Consider the following 22,885-nt stretch of genomic DNA (forward strand, 5'->3'; position numbering starts at 1 on the left):
CATGCAAAATGCTTCGAAATTACCTAATCTTCTTAACTACAGACATTGAGATCATCTTAAAATAAAGTTAAATATTTTCCTGCCTAATTAGTTATCAAACAGAAAAGTTTATGAACCCGTTCAGAAGTCTTTCAGAAGACCTGTTAAAGCCCTCCTATAAAACTTTAATTAACACATTCGACAAAGCCGTCATGTTACAATTGTAACACGTCGAATCAGGGCTGAAAAAGATTCGAAAGCGACAGACGACGTCTGTCATTATTCTTCTGCCAATAAGCGGATCGACAACGGGGGTAATTCGAGTGGCATGTCCCAAGGGCCACGACGTGGATGTCGCCGTCAATCACCACGGCGGACGGGCCTCATTCGACCGAAACAACGGCACGAAGGTACTTCACGTCTCCCATTCTCGAGAGACCGCTACCTGTGGCTCACCACCGCCGACTGTTACGGCTAATTATGACGAAAGGGCATTCCGAAAGTGCGCGCTATCGAGGTAGATCCGCGCTCGTGAATATACTGAAGGCAGCACCGCTGGTTTACTACTGGCTAATTAGCAAGGTACACTTGTCGTTCCTGGATAAGCAAGCTGGTAAACTATCAGACTAAGACATAGAGAATTGTCTGCTAGAATACTCGCAAATGGCATGTAAGCCGGAGTCGACAAATAAATCATCTCCAACAATATAGCGATCCGAGACCGATCCGGTATAATTTTAAGAAAATATTTCTTTTTTATCATTTAAGATAAACTTCTAGTTTTATGTATATAATAATCGTAGATTATTCGTCAGTAATTTTTTGAGAGCAAATTTTTTCTCGTTTTATTATACCTTGAAAAGAATTCGTACCTAAAATTTCTAGTCCTTTTAATGCTTTTTTAATATCAATTTTTTACAAGTATAAAATATTTCTATAAATTTTTCTTTTAACAGTACTTTTTTCTATCGACAAAACACTTTAAATTATATTCTGTTATTATAATGTTAATGATAAATAATTATAAAAAGTTTCAAGTAAATTTTAGTTGCAAATGTTAATTTTCTTAGTTTTTAACATAGAGATGTTTTAAGAGAACCTGATTTAAAAATATTAGAAGCAAATATAAGACTGTGAAATTTTAGAATCTTAATCTCAAATTATGTTTTCCGTGTCGTCGATTCCGAAGACGTCTTATAGCAAATAGTATTACTGCACAAGCAAACAGCGGCATGTATTATCGAGCGCTGTCCGGTATTAACAGATACCTACCCATCCGCCGGCTAATCAACAGTTATTCTAGATGAACCATCTGTCTATCTAGCTCACAGACGGGCTGCCCATCCTAGCTGTCTACATGGATATCTATCCAATCAAAGACACGACTGTACATCACGTATACATCTTGTCGAAAGCCGTCATCATTGATATTGATAGTTAGAACGTAATAATTAGGAGTAGCTATTTGCTCAGTTAGAGCTCTACATTAATAATCCGAAGATTGACATTTGTGCAATCAATGTCTGATGCACGATGCCAAAATTTGCTATGCATATGACTGAAAATTTTGATTTTCCTTGCTTGTTACACTTTAAGACAAAATCTTTCCAACTTACGTATTTCCTTTTTACCTATGAGTTGTTCAAACAAAAATGAATGAAAAATGTTTACGATTAAATTTCCTCAATTTAGCCATCAAAACTATAGCTATGCAACTGCAGTTTTATATTTTTAGTCATTTTATACACGGGAAAAAATGTTGTATAAATAAAATTAGTCTAATTAGGAATAATCTTGTTAATTTAATACATTGTGTTCTTGTTTTAATGAAACAAATATTTATTTCATTAATATTGTCATTGAATTAACAAGATTATTTCCAATTAGACCTAATGCTGTTGATAAAGCGTAATTTCTTTCCTGCACAACAAATTATTATATTATCAACGCGTGTAAAAAAGATCTATGTAATTAAAAATATAATAGCGCTGAACCAAGATGCTTGCATAAAATTGTTATTTGCGTCACATCAAGGATTCGTTATTTGTATGTGACGCAGACGCAGACTGCTGATGCAGTTTATTCTGCGTCTACCTGCAGCGCTGGAACAACTGCAAATGTTTGTCCTCTCACTGTTCTTAATGCGCGGGTGACACGGATTTGCGTATTTTGCGAAACAAGCTTTAGCATAGAATAGTTGAAGCTTAAAATAATTTATCAAATGCAGATTATATGAATGTGCATAACAAACGAACGACGGAAGCACAGAAAGAAACAAACAGGTAATCCTATACGCGCGTTATGGTGGGATACGTATTATCTACAATCGCGTTAATTTCCCGAGCACAATGCGCTGAAATCGCATTAATTTCCACGGAGTACACGTTCATTAAACAATAACCAGGAAATGAACAGACTCCCCGTCGCGAGATCGAAGCTACTCTGCGCGTTCAGGAAGCGTGTTTGTTGCGAGATGGATGACCCTAGAAAAGCTTCTTAATTAATACAATAATGAGCACATACATCGAGATATCAATGAAGAGAGCGACAATCAAAAAGTACTTCCCAACATAAATGCGTTACTAGGAATTTATAATTTTTCTCCCCATAGATTTCTTTGTTTTATTTATTACACAATTTTTCATTAACTATTACATGAATTATGGTCTATATAATTCGTTAATTTAGTAAAATATTAAATGTGCTACTAAAAGATCCACCAACAGCTCACCTGCGGAGAAACCTTCGAAATGATGGAAGAATTTCTTATCGAATTGGAAAATACCGTATCATACTCGGTAGGTTTCGCAAAGAAATTGTTATCGTAATTCATATTCGAGAATAATATCGCACGCTTTCGCGACTTCCTTCCTGTCGCGACGACGTTTCCGCATTATCTCGTCGCGAGATAACCTCGTTTCAAAAAGAGAGCGATAATAAGCGTTCATTAAGTCCTACACTATAATTAATTCCGCCATCGAGACCACTGCTCCCATTGTTCCCCACGGAATAATTTCCTGCCGCTCCGCAGGATACAAATATATCCCGTCGGTAGTACCTCGGAGGGCTTTTCCCCATCCGTTTCCTTGCGTTTGCGGACTCGCTTTAGAGCGAATCTCACAGTCGTAATATATGAAACACTCGAGAACACTTCTCGAGAAAAAATATCAAAATTTCGATAGCTTAACGAACAAATTGAATTACCGAAAACTGGAGGTCTCCTTCGTGGATAAAGCTTCGAGCTATCTGAACGAATTTTTATGCCAAATGGATGTTGGAATTTTACTTTAAATATGCCCGCGTTACGAGATGCGTAAATTTAAGAATACCCTTTATATCCGACTGCTTTAGATTGCATTTATGCGTGCCGAATAATAAAGTGGCGCAGGTTATTACGGCTATTATGACTTCTATGACCGGATTGCGCGCACTCAGAAAACCTCGCGTATTAAAAGTCGTCGCGAACTAAACTCATTACTGTGCCGTACCCTCTGTCACGGCACTGTCACGGCGTATTTTTATGATGTTACGGCATTTTAAACACAGCTACCGCGTGAACGCATCCCAGAATCGTCGGCGTAGTCGCTGTTGCGTTCGTTCTCGTTAAGAAACGAAAAAGAACGATGCCGAGTATATATTTGCACGGATATTTTCGCGGCGCGAATACCCGTTTCCTGTGGGCGTTGCCTTATCGCTTTGCGTGTTTCCAACCCCGATAATTTTTCCGCCGAACAATTCGCGCGTTACCGTAATGAATATATCGCGATGAAACAAATGAAAGCAAAGTGATCACTCAAAGTTGTAAAGATAAATGCGCATTAGCGTTGATTGTATCGGTTATTACGTAAAAGGTATTAAATATTAAAACCGATAAATAATCCTTTAATAACTAATGTCAATAAATATCAATTTAATAAATCGATAGCAAACTGATATTAGACCACGCTATTCTGAACATCGATTGAATTTTAATCATCGATATACGTTCCAATCGAGTCTCAATTTATCCAAAGGACAAACTTTCGAGTTCACTGAACTCCCTTTGTTCGGCGAATGTACGTACTCTTTTCCGTTATTAGCTTGTGTAAAACGTGCACGCTTTTCACGGTGGTGCAAAGCCAAGGACATAATCGGGATGCGCGAGACGTGCTCGCGAAATACGTGGGGGGGAATAAAAACGTCGTTTCGCCGCGAGACGAGAAGAGCGAGGAATGCGAATGGAGGGGAAACGTTGCGTCATGGCTGCTGGGTCGCGTTAAAACAAACATTTCGCTCCGTGACGCTGTAAAATTGCGTTCGATGCAACGCGGTGCCGACAATGCAGCAGCCGGACAGCGGAGCTGTGGCGCGGAGGGTGGTGGAGACACCCCGGTGGAAATACACCGTGTATTGTGTGGTAACAATACGCGGCAGAATGAGCGGCCAGCGCGTCGCGTCGCGGCGCGTTTCACCAGCGCTTTTCGAAGAATATACTCGCAGCGAAGCCCCCGGTTTTAAACACGGGGCCGCTCGCTCACTTTACGCGACGAATGCGCTCGAAATGCGAGCAGGGGTCAATTATTTTCAACAACCGCGTTGAATCGACGACGACCGCGGGCGAGCACAAGAGCGCCGTGATTGGAGAAGAAACCCGAGGTTTGAACTTTACGTGACGATACGCGTGACGAGGTTTTTTTTTTATTTTGCACAGTGAGAATGAATGAATCAGTATTTTTACATTGAAAGCATTTCTACGGAGCTTTTATTTACTTAAGGCGATTGCGACTGATTGTTTTTGCAAATCGAGTTCTAAAATAACCCGCGTTGCGGCTCATTGTGGAAGATTTGCAAATGAAAGTTTCTCTCGAGATTCGGGAACAGTAAAATCTATATGCGCCATGTAACCCATGTAATTTACATTTGAAAAGTCAAACAGCTCTGAAATCTGATGAGAATCTGTGAAAACAGTCAATCAAAAGTAAAAATTCAATCTTGGTAACATAGTTAATATTTGTTACCAAAATTGGACAAATTATGCAGAGGAATTAAATAATGTCATAATATGTGCTAAAAATATATAAAATAAGAGAGAAATTTATTCAACATTATATTATTGTTTAAAACGTTAAAATTTATAAGCCCGATTCGATATCATTATACGTATATCGGATACGCGTAAATGCCAGTGGTGAATTAGAAATAACTATAATGTCACCCCGGATATATCTGTTTATGCTGATCGGACACGAAGTTTCCTTTTTAGAGAACGTTTGCATAATGTAAATTTCTGAGCATCGTTGCGCAGTAGTTCCCCTCGGCATACCGTAGCCCAAAGTTCTGTTGATATTAGGAATTACAGCCAATGCGTTATACAGTTTGAATTTATACAAGATACACTGCGCGGATTTCTTGGCCCCAGCCATTTGCAAACCTCAAAGCGGAATGAAAGAAGCGTTACTGCTAAGAATCGCAAATATGAAAGTACAAATCCAACGAAGCCTGAGTTACTACAAACTTTGCCACTTGCAAGGCGCGCGTAAAATAGAAAATATTAATGCCCGATTTATTTGCAAAGTTTCGCGTCGCTTCGCATTTTGAGAAGAGAACAATTTCGTGAACGCAACGATAAATTATTTCGTCCCGAAACTTATTGCTTCGATAGAGATTAAAAAAAAAACTTTAGAGAAGTCGTTAAACTCTACGTAAGGGTATAACTATTGACTTTCTCGCGATATTGTATACATCAAATATTAATTTCATATTTAATGGAGCATGATTCTCGCCAAATTGCACATAAAGTAGGAAACATTAATGTAAAACTTCGTAATTTTACTTTCTAGTCTCTACTGCGATATTCCTTGAATAACTTCGTAAATTAGCTCGTTTTAAAACGCGGTACAAAAATATCTTTGGATAAATCAGAGAATTTTCTCTCGCGTTCTTAAATAACATACCTCGCAGCAGAAATATCTTTTGCATGGTATGCGAGGATATCGCAGGACTAACGACGAGGCGCCACGAGCTGGACGAGGTCAGCTCGTAAGGGACGGCATGCATTTTGCAAGATTTTATGCCACAATAAAATAAATTAAAGCCCATCGCTACTGCTATCCTCTCGTGAGTTGAGCGAACCGAGAATTCTCCGATATAGGTTCTTTCAAAATTAAAACAATTTTAAATATGTTTATATAATGTAAGATAGCGACGCAATCTGGCTTTTCTAGTCTCTAACGTTTATAATTATGTTAATTTAAAGTATAATTAAAGTCGATTTTTATTAAAATTTTATAAAAATTGATTACAGATAATTTAGACAAATATTTTACAGCTACTGAAGGATGCTTTCGCTGCTGTACTAGAATCTCGAAAGATTCACATGACGAGAGAATCGTGCTCAACACCAATGTTACACGTGCATCAGACAGCAAAGTTTAGAATTGAAAGCGCGACAAAAATGTATAGCCTCCAATGCCTAACGACATGTGTCGAATGATACATTTCACTCGTTTCCTCCACTCTCGCGAAAAACAGCGTGACACCAACATGCTGACGCTTATGAAACACCCTGTACGAAGCGGATGGAAACGCTTTGCATATGCAGCCCGGCGTAAACAGAAGCGCGTCATGTCGGATTTTATCCCTCGGCCGTTCTTTCGAGCTGTCCGCCGCGTTTTGTCTCTGACTCGGATTCGCATTGGCAACTACTCGCGAGGCGAGTTGCTTGTTGCGCGTGTCGTAAAATGCCGCGTTTCGGCCCAGTCGAAATGTCAAAAGCGTATTGTGCAAGGCGGACGTCGGTTCGCTTTGCTCGAGTCATCCTGTTACATCAATGACGAGCGCGAGGAAGAAAGAAAGCAAGAGAGAGAAAACAGGCGTTTTAAACGCATCAGTTATTATAATTATCACTTTCACAGACGCGCAAAGTGCAACTGAATCAGCAATATATCAATGACACAACTATATTAATAATATTTTCTCTGATATTAATTACACGTTGATTACCAAGAAAATAGATACGCATCATCCTGCATTCGAATTTGCACGCGAGAAACTTACGAATTAAAAATGCACGTCGGAGTCGTCGGACGATACCAGTCGTTAATTCGCGAAACAATTATATTTTCGTAACATTGTTTGCGAACATGACGTTTTCGTTTTCTCAGATACGAGCTTTGTACCTCGTGTTTTTGTACCTTGTCTTCTCGGATACATTTCTCTTCGCAAACAGTAACAAGCGACAATCCCTTTTTGTAGTAGTTCTCCTTGTTCGCGTCTAAGGATAGTGACATTAAGGAAGACGGAAAGCGATTTACGTCAGTATAGGGCATTACAAACATAGCCACTCGGCGCACTAAAATTGCCGCGTTGTATCATGTACCGAGACATTCATGTGAAATGATGACGCGCTCTTGCACGTTGATAGCATTTGTGCGAAATTTTATTTAATGAAACCGATACGCAGCAAGCTATTATGAATACAATTTATATAAAAGCAGCGTATAAATATTAAAAAAAAACAGGTTTGTGTGATCTATCAAAGAAAGAAAGAAAGAACGCAAGTAGATTACCCGCGATATCTGCGAAATTGATCTCATGCTACGTCACTAGAAATAGTTTAACTGTACTATAATAGCGCGATTGCGCACACATTATACAGCTTATTAATGTTCAGCAAATAATAACAAAGTGTATAAAATAGTGCACTGTACTATTCCGAATTGCTACGTGATACCGCATGGGTCAATCATACGTTCCGCTCTGGTTTATCCGGGTGGACATCCTCAGGGACAACTAAGTAACAATTTGAGACCGCAAGTAATATTCGCCCGAGCACAAGTCTGACAGCGAAAACGATGCCTCGAATCGTTATCCGAAAATTCGGCGGTAAGCTATAGGATGCGAGCAGCCACGAAAGCTGCATTCGAGCGAGCTACCCTAATCCCGCTTCGCATTAATAGGGTCTTTATTTCTCGCTGACGTTGCTAGCTCGATAAACCGGCTGCGCCGAACTCGTACGGGGCGCCGTGCTAAATCGTGTGCCGCGAATAAACTGCGATTACGGACCAGGTGAGCAGCTCGAAGAACTCGCCGAGCCATGGGTAAATCGATGACGATCATTAAAACTGAATTATATGCCCTGCGCATTAATACCGGAATTATGTGCCACTTGTGTGTGTGTATGTGTGTCATTATATTTCCTGATAAAATTGGCCATAAATGAGTATTATTATTTAATTACAATATTTTTGCTTTTACTAGTAGATGGCATTATTACTGTTACTACTATTTTTATAACTATTTTTTATGTTATAAAAATTTAGTTTATTTGTATAAAACATCTGAAACAATCTGTGTAAAATATCCAAGATAATGTTGCAATTGGGCAAAATTTTTGCCAAGAATGAATGTTTAAGATACCGTTTTATTGACTTCGATATTAAAAGTGTCATTAATTTTCCGAAATACAGGAAATTAATAATTGCTGGAAGAATCGAATGGTTATTATTCGCGGAAACATTTGGCAAAAAAACGCGATATATTTTCCGAGATAACAATTTTAGTATTCCCCTTGGCATCCTATAGGACGCGTTTTATTTCCTTTTATATCGGCCAACGATTTCCGCGGCGTACACCGCGCGCTTTGAACCTTGAATTAAGCCGCAAAAATACTCGCACTTTTCTAGAGGCCAACCGCGGTCTTTTACCTCTCCGTTTAATACGTGCGTAAACTGCCGCAGCGGCAGCGGCAGTGGCGGCGAACGCTGTATTATGAAATTGGCGTGGACGTATTATATTTTGTAAGCGCAGGTGCAATGCGTGCCTGTATCCCGGTGGTGTACACACGCTATATCAGGATGCTTTTCACGGTTTTACCGGTTTCGGGCAAAAGAGGTTTCCATGTCTGCAAAAAGCTGCATAATTATCGCGCTCACTGACGCGAGAGAAGAAAATAAATCTGTAGCAGAAATGCAGTCTGCAACTTCCAACTGAACAAATATTTGTGCAAATGCATTTGCAGATTTTGTTTGGCTCCAGATTTACTATTTATTTGTTGACAACACAATGACATTGTTACTTCGTATTTCAATCTAAATTGAATCTGCTTTCATAATTCAAGCTCATGGCTCGATATCATAAAAGTGTTTAATGTTACAAATACGGAAGTGGCGAGAGAAGATAATTGATTACGTTTCTCCTAAGTGCGAATGTTATCAAAAGAAGCAAACGAAAGAAGTGTGTTGCACGCTAAAAGTCAGGGAAGCACGACGAAGTTCGCAAGGGAGCAACGAGCGGAAAAGTCGTGCAAACAAGTGGCGCTCTGTATTTCTCGGCGAATGAGAAATACGAGCAATCAGCTGTTCCCAAAGAGATCAGACGAGCGGGCGCGAGAGTTTCCTATCAGGGAGGGAAACGATAGCGAGAGAAATGCGCTAGTGTGGGGAAAAGACGGCAGAGTACAAATGCGTCGAAAGTTCGCTCGTCGCCTTTTCTGCTTGACGTGTTGCGGCAGAGCGCGGTCCTTCTTACGCGCTCCGCCTCTCTCTTCCTTTTCTGTCGCATCTCGCATTTCGTCACGAGCTTTCCGCCCCCGAAGTCATCAGCTATACCTGTACCCGCGAACGCGAAAAACTCGAGCGGCAAGTCGGACGAGGCGAGCTCGTTTCGTTCCCGTGTGACAAATCACCTGTCCCGAGGAGCGCGCTTCCGCTCGACGCCGAAACGCGGCGAAAGGTGAAATTGCAACGACAGTAAAAACGCGTCGCGTTGTGGCGACTGGGGAATTATGCGATTTCGGTTGAATTTCTGTCAACTAATATGCTCTTTAACGCGGAAGCAATTTTTAAGAACTTCCTCGCTTTTACGTAGCGATAGATATAAAAAACTGTCAGTGTGGATGAAAGGAAATATAATAGCGGGCAAAATATTTTTATACGACAGACACGATATACCCCGCCGTTAATATCCGAAGATACCTCGGTTAAGATTGTGAGGCTGAACACGATATCCTGAGAAAATCCTCGGTAACGTCGACAACAAAAAAACGTTTCGCGACGAAAGCTGGATGAACCGCGCGCGGCGGTCCCCCGAGAATCCTCAATAAGGCGCAACAATGGAAACGTAATAATAAATAAGAAGCCCATGAAAACGCAACAATGGAAGCGTAACAATAAATAGACCGAGTCGCGAGATAGGAAGACGGAAGTGAGCCAGGACGTGCTATAATTTCAAATCATTGCCATGCGGAAGGTAAAATGCGAATGCAATCGTTGATCCTTGAAATTCCTGAAAAATACCTAAAATCGCCGATTCCTCAAGTAGTTTCGTACCGAGAATATGTTTTGGCGCTTTCGAATACGCTATATTATAATAATAAGACGACAATCACATCTTGTAATAAATTCGAGGAGATTCGAAGTTGAAGGAATTGCGACGATTGAAAATCAAGAATTGATATTCAGAAGGAGGTGAGACTTATTGACTCTTGATAATTTCATTCTCCGAAAGTATTCTCCGAAGTACATAACAGTACGTAACGGCTTCTTATAAATTATATATCGCCGTATGCTGCGCGATTGCAAAAGCCTAATACGTATTTTAGCAGTCGGCACCGAGGCGCGGCTTTAATTATTTATCCGCCGTTTTGAAATTCAGTGGTATCGACGCACGATACATTCGTCGACGTGACGTGGTAGCCAGCTCGCGCAGGGCATCGAGCATTCTCGGGAAATGGAACTTAGTTCGAGACAATCCGCAATCTCGCGATGGAATTGCGCGAGAGGGTGGATGACGTCGAGGCAGGTCGTGGCTCGTGTTAAAGTGGAAATAGTGGCTCGGCAATGTAGACGGAGATTGGCACGGATCCAACGGATTCATCGCGCCCGGCAGGGGCGACGAAGTCAACTATACGTTAATCTTCTACCAGCGCGCTTTTCATTTTCTGCTCGCCCCCTTTCTGAGTCTTCGAAACAGGTTTATCCCCGGCTCGATCGACTGTTTCTTGTACTTTTGTCGAGACAACTATCATTTTTATCATTAATGACGAATTCGTAATTTAAAAAAGTCTAGTCGTAAAAATATTTAATTTCTTACAGATCTCTCTTGTCGAATATTTTATGTTCACAGGTGACAAGGGTAATAGTTAAATAATTTAGCGAATCTTTTAAACATCCTAGGTAAAGATGCCGTGTATAGAGAAGCTGTGTGCTCGTATAAATTCTTGAATTGAATTTGGCGACTTTTCAAAAAGTTGATTACACAACAACGCGGCGAACTGCGAGGTCATTTCCGCCTGCTCTTCTCCTTCTTGATTTTTCTTGGATACCAAACTTCTCATCTCTTCCTACATTTACTATTTCCGTAAAACGTTAATATAGAAAGAAACAAAAGTGTTCTTACTCCGTCATTTACAGATTTTTATCAAGGAAACGAAAAGGAGTACGTGACGCTGTCCAAGATTTTCACGTGATATGTTTCGAGTAAGAAACACCGGAATTTAATTCCTTGAGCTTTCGCATTAAAGTTACTATTTTGAAATCTTTATAAAAGCGAAATAGTTGTGCTGTCCAAATAAGTAGTTCTAAAGCTACTTTAAGAACAAAAGTACTGCGCGTACTTGACGACAACCAACAACCGTCCAGAACTCGAAACTATTTCACTCAAATTAAAAAAAAAATAATCCCAAATATATCTTAAAAGTATAATCATCTGAAATATGCATAAAAAGTCACGTTTGTTTTATAGAAACTCAGCTCTAAAAAGATTAAAGGTACAAAGATATAGTTATCGCGGGTGGAGGCTTCAGGCGTGATCGCATATTCTATAATTTATTTTCGACGACAACGGAAGCGAGCGCACGATTTCTGGCGAGTGCATCGGAACGGTGGCAGTTACGGGGATCGAAATTGGCGTGGGTCCAGGATTCGGCTGCCGCGCGACAAGTCGCTTCAGCGTCGTTTCGGTGCCTACAGCGAAAAAGCGAGCGCGGACTCTTTTAAGCTTCTTCGCCCTTCTCGGCGCGCCTCGCAACCCATCTCCTGCTGCCGCACCAGCTCGCGACGATTCTTCTCGAGTGCGTTGTGTAGAGGACTCTAAATGGAATTGGCCTCGCGCCAGTGAATACTCGCGGTTCTTCGGCAAAATGAGATTTTTCGTTCGGCACGCACGACGTTATACATTTGCGCCTCTCGCCGTTTCTTCGAGCAATTCGCGCGCGTTGATCGCGTTATCTGTGAAACGATTCACGAAGGGAACTCGAGCTCGGAATCTGGCTCTGAACACTTTTGATCGACATAAGTCATCTTCAGTCATGTGAAGTCATGTAATCTTGTAACAACACGCTTTTTTAAATTGCACAATTAAAGAGCATGGTTACTAATGTTACTATGTACCTTCAAGACTCAGATTTTGATATTATACTCTAGATAATTTATGTATATTGCGCTAAGCTTCTCGAGTGTAATAAAATCGAGTGCAAATCCTTATTGTGAATTTAAAACTTCAAGTTTTGATGTTGTAGAATTATAATCCAAAATGCTTATAATTAAAACTAAACATTAATATGCAATTGCCTTTTTCGAGCTATTCGATAAGAGAATTATGAAAAGTATGCGTAAAGTTATGTTGACACTGTAGCTAACATTTACCTCCGTGCACCTCGCAGACCAGGAACAGGTCAGCTCCCTCCGGGTAAGCCTCGAGAAGTTTACTCATGTCTCGCCTCTTCGCATCATAGATTATCGGTTTCGCCGGTGGCACTGTAAACAGAAAAACCGACATGTGAAAGATATACGCATTTTCCAGTTTGAACAAATGTTTAAAGAGGATAACTTCGTTTCGAAAATTACAGTTGCCATTAATATTTATTACATCACATGTTAATATAATATAAATTATAAAATATACATACATTTGTGTATGTAAAATATAATATATTTCTAATTCAAAGTAAAAAAATTACTATTTATATACGACGTGTTTCTTCTTTTATTTCGCGAAGGAAAATTATATATGCATTAATGTTTTTACTTGCAAACAAAATACTTTTGCTTGGGAGGCATCGCACGTATCTAGCCTTGGGCAACTATAATATAAGCCCGATAAGAAAGGGAAGAGCGCGAGGAAGTGAAGCTGCAACAACAACAGCACAGCTTTTACTTGATTGACGTCTCTTTCTCTCCCTTTCATCGCCAGCTCGATGCATCCACGATATAGTATAGAGGTAAACGCAAACAAGTCGACGAGAGACTCATCCCAATATGTCACCCGGATGTCAGATAGGAATTGCCTTCGGCTATTGTCGCGACGACGATGTATGTCGATGACGATGACGTCGATCGATGGTGTACGCTCCATTCGCTCGTGCTTCCTCTTCCTTTCGGGAAGGCGCAAACGCGGAAAAAGATCACGTTCGCGAAGACGAACTTTCGCGATACGGCAAACTCAATAAGACCATCTTCGACGCACGGCGAAATATTCTGACTTGGTTTTACTCGGTTTTGCGGCGACACGTGCAACCGCCTTCGCGCGATCTCGATCACAGCCGTACGGTTGCAAACTATACGCAGGGCTCGACACTGTATCCTCGAAGCGGCGATATTCTCGCGCGGAATCGAGGCTTCGTGAGGATCTTTATGTAGATAGTCCGAATCACTGCACTTCGCTCTCGAGTGAGGTGCCGCGTGCCATGCCGTCATGTCGCCGGCGTGACTTGTTTGTTCATATCGTCGATGACCGTATTCAGGCTGTATCCGAAGTACGTGGCGATATTTTTGAAACGTGTTCTATGAGCACAAACAAAAGTCGGTAAGTATTGTCGACCTGCGTTCAAAGCTATATATGGCACGAGGCAAAATAAAAAATGTAACGAGCACGATACAAAATGTAGAAATTTGAATCTCATACAAATAGCAACGCATGAATATATGCATTCAAGCCTCATTAGACATTAATTTATCTTCAATTTATAGATTTAGCATCATGGTTCTAAACTCAGAAATTAAATTTAAAAAAAAAAAAGAGAAGACGAGCACATTTACGTTATCGCAGAACAAAAAAGCAATTAAGACTAATTCAACTATAATTACAAATCGTTCATCGTTCATCGTTAATCGCAAGAAGATATCGCCCCATCACGATTAAATTAGCGATGCGGAAAGAATTCAATAATCAATAATAATGTCAATAATTGTCCGAATAATTGCCGTTTCCGACATGCGATACGATCGCCGTCGGCTCGAATCGACATGTTGAAGAGCAGAAACTTCAACGGGAGTGGAAAGGCGCGCTCCGTTCCCACGGGATTCCGCAGATGGACGTCGTAATCTCGACGGAGATTACACGAGGGCGGCGCAAGACGACGCTTTAGTGGCGCTAATACCCGGCATTCACGGTCTTTTATAGCGGCGTTTATCCGTCGGGAAGATATCCACCGGTCGTCCCATCCTCTCCCGAAGCGCGAATTTTCCTCGCCTCCAAACCCCGTCGACCATTGTTACGCTGACAATTGACTCGCTTGTGAAAAAAACCCGTAAGGTGTGCTCGATGTCCCAGAGAGAATCGCGCACGTCTGACACATAACGAACCTTTACTACTCTTTGTCGCGGAATACCTACGAATAATATTGCCATATCTGCGACCCTTACTACGATTCGTTCATCTGTCACAAGGATTTCTGTCGAGATGTTTAATGTTAAAAAAAGGTTAAATCAAGTTAAATTAAGTTTTCAAAGTAAAATCATTTTCGCGTGTATAATTACAAATTTATAGTACAATCGAATGTAATATATGAGAAACCTCTTGATATTACATATTGTACGTTAATTCTTTATTTATAACATTAATTAAAAATTGATTAACTATATATTCGTTATATTTGCCGTAAGAAACTTTTATGCCAACTACTAGTGATCGATATCACATATTTTGTACATTTCGTAATGATCCGGTATCACATATGTAAAACCATATTAATGCTAATTAGCAATAACTTCACGTTAGCTTTCCACGATTAATTACAGAATAAATCGCCGTCACAGAGACTAATCTCATGAATATGCAAGCGATCGTTAGTAGTATAACTGACGTAATAGACCGATACACGAGCGACCCGCCTAAAAACGCCACCCTATCAAAGTCGAGCTATTGATAGCGCGGAAATAGCGGTACGTGTTGCATGAAGAGCCTTTCCTCACGTCCGTGGCACCCTGGTGAGAATTGCTCATTAATCTTCCCGCACGCGATTCACCCTCCGGCCGAGTTTTACATATTTATTACCGTCTCCGTGCGGTCGTGGAACGACTGTTTTGGTATTCGGCCTGTTACGTCGTGTGCTCGCGGCATCGAAACCCCGCTAAAATCCGTCCAAAGTCGTACAAAGCGCTCCGTACAAAGCCAGCTCCGTGTGTGGCACGACCCGGGACAATCTCCATCTCTTTCTCTCTTTCGTTGCCCTTCTCGCCTCACAGCTTGCGAATATGATTTGCGGTATTCACGTGTCTTCCCCCGAGAGAAAGAGGGATGGGTGAACTGTCGTGTGGCTCACGTAGACGGTAGGTGTAAGCCACCGGGGTTCGCACCCCGCGAATCCCGTTCGACGTTTCCCTCAGAATTTCGCCGGGTAGAACGGTAAAGTAAGACGGCGGTAACATATGCGGACCTCGGTATCGTTCGCGAAACTTTTACTGAAATTCTCTACTGTGCAGAGAGCCAACGGGATACGCCGCTGTCTTGTCGGTACGACCGGTTATAAATGGGAGACACGAGGTGGTGCACCTGAAAAGTCGGTGCTTGCTAGCTTCTTCCAAGGATCGTGTTTCGCTGTGTTGCTCTTCTTTTTCTTCCTTCTTTTTATGGACCACTGCAAACATGGTCGAGCATTGCGCAAATGTCTACCGTGATTTTCCGGAACACCATTCACGGAACAAGAGCGTTAGAAAGTATCAGTGTCAGTCCCATTGTTCAGTTAGCCAACTATGAACATTTATTTTTATTTCACTAACTGCATTACGCTCCATATACTAAACTCTTTTGTTTTAATATCAAATCCAATTTAAAATCATTACTCCTTAACGAGATAAAAGATATATCTGTGTCTTTCCAACACCCTGCTATTATGCACCTGATAATTTTAGAGAACAAGACCCCAAAAGGCATTTAACCACCATCCGGCAAATCAACAGGCCGTTGTTCAGTGTTGAGGGCTCGGGAGGTCGGTCAGAAAATCGAGAGAAGAATTTACTCGGTGGGCGCACAAATCTGCCGCGTCTACGAGGGTCAGCGTCGAGGAACGAGATGGGGATCGATGAGCGAGCTTCCGGCCCACGGGACTGAAAATCTCACTGGACGCGCGCGGCGCGGCGCGCTTCCAACGACAACGTGTAAACCGTTCGGCCGGCAACACAATGGCGGGCCGGAGGTCCGACGGAGCGAGGAAAATATATTGCTAATAGGGTTTGCAACACGGCCCGTTAGTCGAGAGTAATGCCTTACCACGGGGTGGCACACGTTAAGCTCGTTTAACGAACCATCCCACCCATCGCCTCCTCTCGCTCGCACTCTCCTCGCTTTTCTATCTCTTTCTTTCGCTCCCACCGCCCATCACCTTTCGCCTTTTTTGCCCTTCTACTCTCCTGCGTTCGTGCTTCCGTAGACGTCGATTAGATTTATGGACTTCCATCGTGTGTCACGCGCTTGCCCTCTCGTCGCCGCTTGCTCTCGTTCGTCGAGGGATTTCATCTTGCAGCCGCGATAACCGCACGTGACCGTTTCGAGTCTCTCGATTAGAGAGGTATTCTTCTTCGTAAATCGAATAGAACGGATTGCCCGTCGCTTTTACGCGACTTTAGTGAGTTATTACCTTCTGATGCACTTCGAGGTCAAAGTAATCGTGAAAGCTATATATAATCTTATCACTAATACTATTTTAGAAACGATTCTCGATATTATAATATATCTTTATGTTATTTCTATAGTTTTTGTATTTATTTATTATTGCATAAGGCATAAGCTATCGCGTATAATTATTAAGCAAAAATATAAATAAACATTGCAGATTATTATCGCTTGCACAAACATAACACGCAAGGTATCAAGATAGGCGTGCGCGCGACTCTCTGTTCTCTCTCTCTCTCTCTTTCTCTTTCTATACGTACGAAGGATATACGGATCATAAAACTATATGGAAGTAGATTCTACGGCGCACCTTGAGTCCCGTCACGTTCGACAGATGCCCAAATGACTCTTCGAAGTGCTAACGTCCCGCTCTGCTCCTTATTTCATCGACTTATGTATGTACATCACCCCGGCGACGACTCCAACGGTGCCATGTTTGACCCCGCATGTGTTGCGCGCAAACATTGGATGCGCGCAACGTGGGGTTACATCCAATATCTCTTGCGAAACACATTTTCCTCAGCACGTAGATTTCATACGATAAACTAAGAAAATTGCTCGGAAACGTGAGTAGCGGAAGTGATTAAAATTTAAACACTATTAACCAATGTATTTAGAATTTAAAATAATTTTGCACAAAAATTATCGTTACGTAAAGAGAAATATCGATTTACTGAGATTTTTATTTTCTGTTACGTTTATCAGGTTACTCTTTCTGCGGATATAATAATTTAATAAAAATTTATTATTTCAGAATATAGTATATACATTTTTAGTTTTAAATTTTCTGTGTCATGCTTCTATATTATATTTTAATATTTCCATAGTTAATTAAAATTAAATAAATTAAAAGCGAGAGAAAGAAAGAGACAAAGATAAAGGGAATTATCGGTATAATCTAGTCCACTATTATATAAACTAATCATTAAAAATGTCTCGATTAGTAACGTTTGTTCGTTCTCGACGTTCTACGTGTGAACCTTTGTAAACCCTTGTGAACTCTGATGAACCCTTATGAAAAGGGCTACTTTCTCCAGCTTATTCATGCAGAATCTAGGTAATGCGAGACGTGCTTGATCCGAGACACCTCGTATACGACACTACGTGCGTTCATAGCGTGAGCGAGTGTGCGTTTGTATGTGTGTTGGATACACGTACATATACACAGGTGCATCCCGGAGATGCACCTATCTTCCTCGCCACGAGCCGGATGCACCATTTGCGGGATATTCTCCGACGCTATCGGCGCGGGACGTGCTCAGACGTGCATCCTTTCTCCCGTTACCTCTTTATGAGCACGCCCGCTATAGATTCAAAGGCGTACCGTCGTCCATCCTCTACGAGCTACGAAACCAGCCAGCACGCGCCCTGACAGTCTGTGACAATTACTACACCTCAGCCGTCAGTATGTCGCTTTTCTTTTTCTTCCTCTCGTTTGACATCGCTTGTCCGTGCCGAGGGTCACGATTGGCCCAATTCTGACCAGCGGAGGTCGTCTTTCTTTCATGGTCCGAGATCGTGGAACAACATGTCTTATACAATATTTTAACGCTTTAAATATTTTATATTTTGTAAGAGAAATATTTTTAAAATATTATATACCGAAATAATGTTTTATAAACTAAGAGAAATGTTTTAAAAACGTTTGTTTGAATTTTAGACTAAAGAAGCTATTGGAGACATTAAAGATTAAAATTAAAAAAAAATAATGAAGTTTTATCCGTCAATTAATTACAAATAAATTTTGTTCGTACCTACTTGAGATTTAATCGTCAAGATAATTAATGATTGTAATAAGATACGCGCGCGCTTCACCAAAAATTCAAGAGACAAAAATTATATTGATCGCCGGCTTTCGTTAGTACGGGAATCTCGACAAATTCGAAAAGTATGATTTGTCGCTTCTGTGAATGCGACAGAAATGCACAATGTAGCATGCGATCCGATAGAGAGGCTACGGCGAAAAAGTAATGTAACATCGCGCGTGTATTAGTGCATTACTAACGGTATTATCCTGGGAAAATTATTGCCAGGGCGAGGTAATACCTGCCATATTTCAGGCATTACGAATATTGCGATATGGCCACCGTATTTTAAGAGCGATAGTTTTATCGCTCGACGTTATGATACCCGGTCCGCTGCGTCTATCCTTTTTTACGCTATTCGACGTGTATCGATTAAATATTGCGAACATGAATGACACAGCAACCTGACGAGGAAACATTTTCCAGCATCAAGTATGCAAATTCGTCCTGCACGAATAATCTTTAAAATACTTGCCACATTTAAATGGAAAAATTGCAAAGCATCGTTAAAGTGATTTTTTCAAGAAACACTGACAGCTTCGATAAAATCTTTGGTAATTGCAACACGGAAAAAAAAATTAGCTACTATAGCTAAAATAGTCGTAATATATAAATAACTAACATTTTTTGCAACAAGAGTAACATTTTTTTGCAGCGAGGACAAAAGGTTTTGCTACTATTGCTAAACTATAGCTCTCGCTGCAAATAATATAGCTCTTGGTGCAAGAAATATTAGTTATCCATATTTTACGACTAAATTTAACTAAATTTTTTTCCGTGAACACAAATATAAAAAAAATCTCGGTATTCTCTTTATTATATTTCACGCTAATGGATTATTACCACATAAATTTAAAGGTTGTTGTACAAAGAATTACAATCTTTCATTCATCCAATTTCTTGTATCTTTACCCTAAAAGAGAATGTATAATTTTCGATACAACTTATAGATATTTCCCGAGAGAAGAGGTCGATATTTCTTCAGAATAACTATATCGTGACCTTTTAGAGCGTTGAACTTTCCTAACGAGATACCCTATGCTACGTGTGTAACGTCGACATTATTTCGATGTCACATCTCAAGGAGGGAGTGTCAAAGAATCATTTATCACCACGTTATGGCGCAACGGATGCAAGATATCTGCTCGAGGCAACCCGCCGACGATCGACGAGACCACTTCTACAAATATTTATGACGCGAGCAGAGTACTTTACGCTCTATTTGACAAGTAGGAAACGTGTACGTGTCGCAAGCGAATCGAGTTGACCCCAAGAAATAAAGTGGCGAAGTAAGAAGGCACGTGGGATCGATAGTCATGTTGTTGCGCGTCATTGAGAATTATTACTCATAAACTTGGCTCAATCTTGATCGTGTCGTAACTGCGAAATCGTCTTACGGTCAACGATATATTCGTCGATTCGCAGCAATTTCGGGCAATATGATGAAAAATAACAGCATCATTTTTGCATGACATAATTACCTTTCCAAAAAAGCTCATTTGCCATCTACATGATTTACTTTACAATTATTGGAAATTTTTTCTTGGAACAGACACAATATGAAGGGCGTTTTCATCGAATCACGTAAAATATGAAAATTAAAATTTTTCTCGCGCGTCTTTTTACCGTAAATGCCACTACGTGATTGTGGAGAGAAAAAAAGAAGAAAGCACAGTAAAAGTTATTAAAACGCATGCGTTTAAAAAAATACAGAAACATACGTGGTGCCGCTGAGCGTGATCGCGCGCTCGAAGGGCGGAAAATATCCGAAATTCAGACTTATTGAATTCTTACAGCGGGTTGCATTCTCTTATATACGCGTGTGGGTGCACACGACGCTGACGCGAAGGCTACGTGTGAACCCTCTGAATTATGGACCGCCGAGCACCCTCATTCTCTCTCTCCCTCTCTCACACTCTCATACACTCACATTCACACAATATGACGGTAACGGCCCGCGTCCGCCGCCTCCGTGCGGTTGACGGGCTGCGTGACCTGGGTATCGGACTAAGGCTACGTAACGATTACTGTTAAAAATTTAGGAAAATTCCTACGACGCCGCCACCGCTGCCGCAGAGCAAATGCTATTTTCATGCGGGCGCGGCGGTCGAAGTGACGGCAATACTCCCCGGTCCTGTCGTATTTTCAACCCGCACACGTACCCCTTTGTGTGAGCGCGTCCGCCGCCTCTCTCGCCACCGACGACCCCTCGCGCGTTCCGCCGTGAAAAATCTCGCGGCTCGTTGAAAGCCATCGAAATGGGGAAAGGATCGGATATTTCTCTCGCAATGCGAACGAATCCAACTGTGGTATTTGCGAACCAATATTTTTTGGAGAGAGATGAAAGAAGAAAGGTTAGAAAGATTTATTGAAGGCATTGGGGAGTCTTATTCGTAGCATAATAAGTCGCTTCTGCATGCACGTGGAAGATAGAAAGATCATTGTACGTTTTTTAATAAAATTCCTAATAACTGCATAAGATAATATCAATGGCAGAACGGCATAAGATAATGTTTAAGGTAAATTGGAGTCTGATGGACAGAAAATTGAATACGTTTTATAAAATGTATACCTAACATTTCATCTGCAACGATCTGCAGGCAAGATAAATTGGAGGAATTGTTTCGCCGAGTTTCATTCGCTGAAGTTCGAAAACGCGATGGCGTTGCTCGGAACGAGAAACGATATTTCTCGCGACGATAGAATTCCAACAACGTTTCTCATTATTTATTAACGGGCAACGGGGAGTACGCTCTGCAGCTTGATATTTTTATCACAGAAGCGTTTCATAAAGCACGCGCCGTCGTAGTTCAGCCGGCGACGGAATTAAAGCACGCTCTCGTTGCAAATTGATGCGACCCCGAAACGCACACGCCGACAACGCGGGGATGCGTTGTTGAACGAACCCGCGTATCTCGGTATAGGATTTGCCGGTGAGATCCCTGTTTAATAAAAGCGCGTCTAACTCTTCCCGCCTATTTATAAACGTTATTAAAACATCCTTGCGAAACACATGGAATAAAAAACAGTTGGTCAAGATACGGATGTGGGTGTGTGAATGTGTCTAATATACGCTCTCGTTTCTCTCTTCTCTCTATCATCTTTCCTCTATCTGCCATAAATTTTGCCGCGTGATTCCGCTTTTTTTATCTATGGAAGTCGTGAAAAGGGATTTACATTGAACGTTTTATTAACTAACGGCGGCGTAATAATAAAGAGTCGGCTTTTCTTCGCCGTTTGCTCCTTCGCATCCATTTGCGGGATCCACACGCCTGTTTATTTTCGGAAGTGGCCACTTATCCGGCTACTCGATTTCTCTCGCCAAGAGTCGAGAAGGCCACCGCTTTCTATCCCGACATCGTAAATCCTTCTTGATCTGAAGGAACTCTCGACCACGAGAAGGAGGAAGGGAGGAGGTCCTTTGGGTATTTCTTTCTTCTTGGTGTATAGCCATTAAAATCTCTCGCGTAGTAGAAATTGCCGGTGATACACCGTAATTGTACGTAACAAGATTTTTACGATTTAAAAAAAAGAGTGCAGACAAGTAAAATTAAAGATTTTGCAATTATTAGAAAGTACGTTATTAGAAAAATATTTTTAATCGCGAGGATATTTATAATATTTTCTCAATAGAAGCCATTTATTAAGTATTTATGGTTTTACGTCGTTAATTTCATCTATGAATTATTCGTGTGGAATTTGCTGCTAATCTAAAGCGCCGTATCGTAATTATATTGTCGCTCAAACTTTAGTTTAGAGTTTGCGTTCATTGCAGCCGGATACCTCCTATTGCGTCAATATATTGAATGCTTCCAAGTTATTATAGCTTGGTGAGTTGGATTTCAAATTATATTATAGATAAACGCAAATTATACATTATAGATAAACGTAAGAAATCTTGAATATATGATATAATACTATCATGAGTTTGTTTTCCAAATAAATACAATTAACTAATCTACATCTAACATGTTTGGGAGAAAGCTCTTTCTATCTAAAGCTGATTTTTATCGACTGTGCTTATCGGATAAGAGAAGCGACTATCGAGTAAGAACTTCTGAATTCTTTATATAAAGTTGTAGTAACTAGAAGTTTCCACCAGATAGCAAACTCGATCGTCTGACAAGTACGTTGATCAGAACCCCGGAATATCAATCTAAATCGTATTTCCGCTAATTTTCAATTGAATCCGTCCTCATTATAATACAAAATGTATGTATAATGATAATATA

The 22,885-nt window shown here is 40.8% G+C and overlaps 1 protein-coding gene across 1 annotated transcript in view; it reads right to left on the reverse strand.

The window, feature by feature from the left end:
- LOC139822586 (nephrin) overlaps positions 1-22,885 on the reverse strand; it is a 196,698-nt gene that overhangs the window by 91,010 nt on the left and 82,803 nt on the right. Inside the window, exon 9 of the mRNA XM_071794433.1 lies at positions 12,603-12,715. Coding sequence (XP_071650534.1) covers positions 12,603-12,715 — 113 coding nt within the window. The remainder of the gene's footprint in view (positions 1-12,602; positions 12,716-22,885) is intronic.

This window comes from Temnothorax longispinosus, chromosome 11 (assembly GCF_030848805.1).
Source record: "Temnothorax longispinosus isolate EJ_2023e chromosome 11, Tlon_JGU_v1, whole genome shotgun sequence".
NCBI lineage: Eukaryota > Metazoa > Arthropoda > Insecta > Hymenoptera > Formicidae > Temnothorax > Temnothorax longispinosus.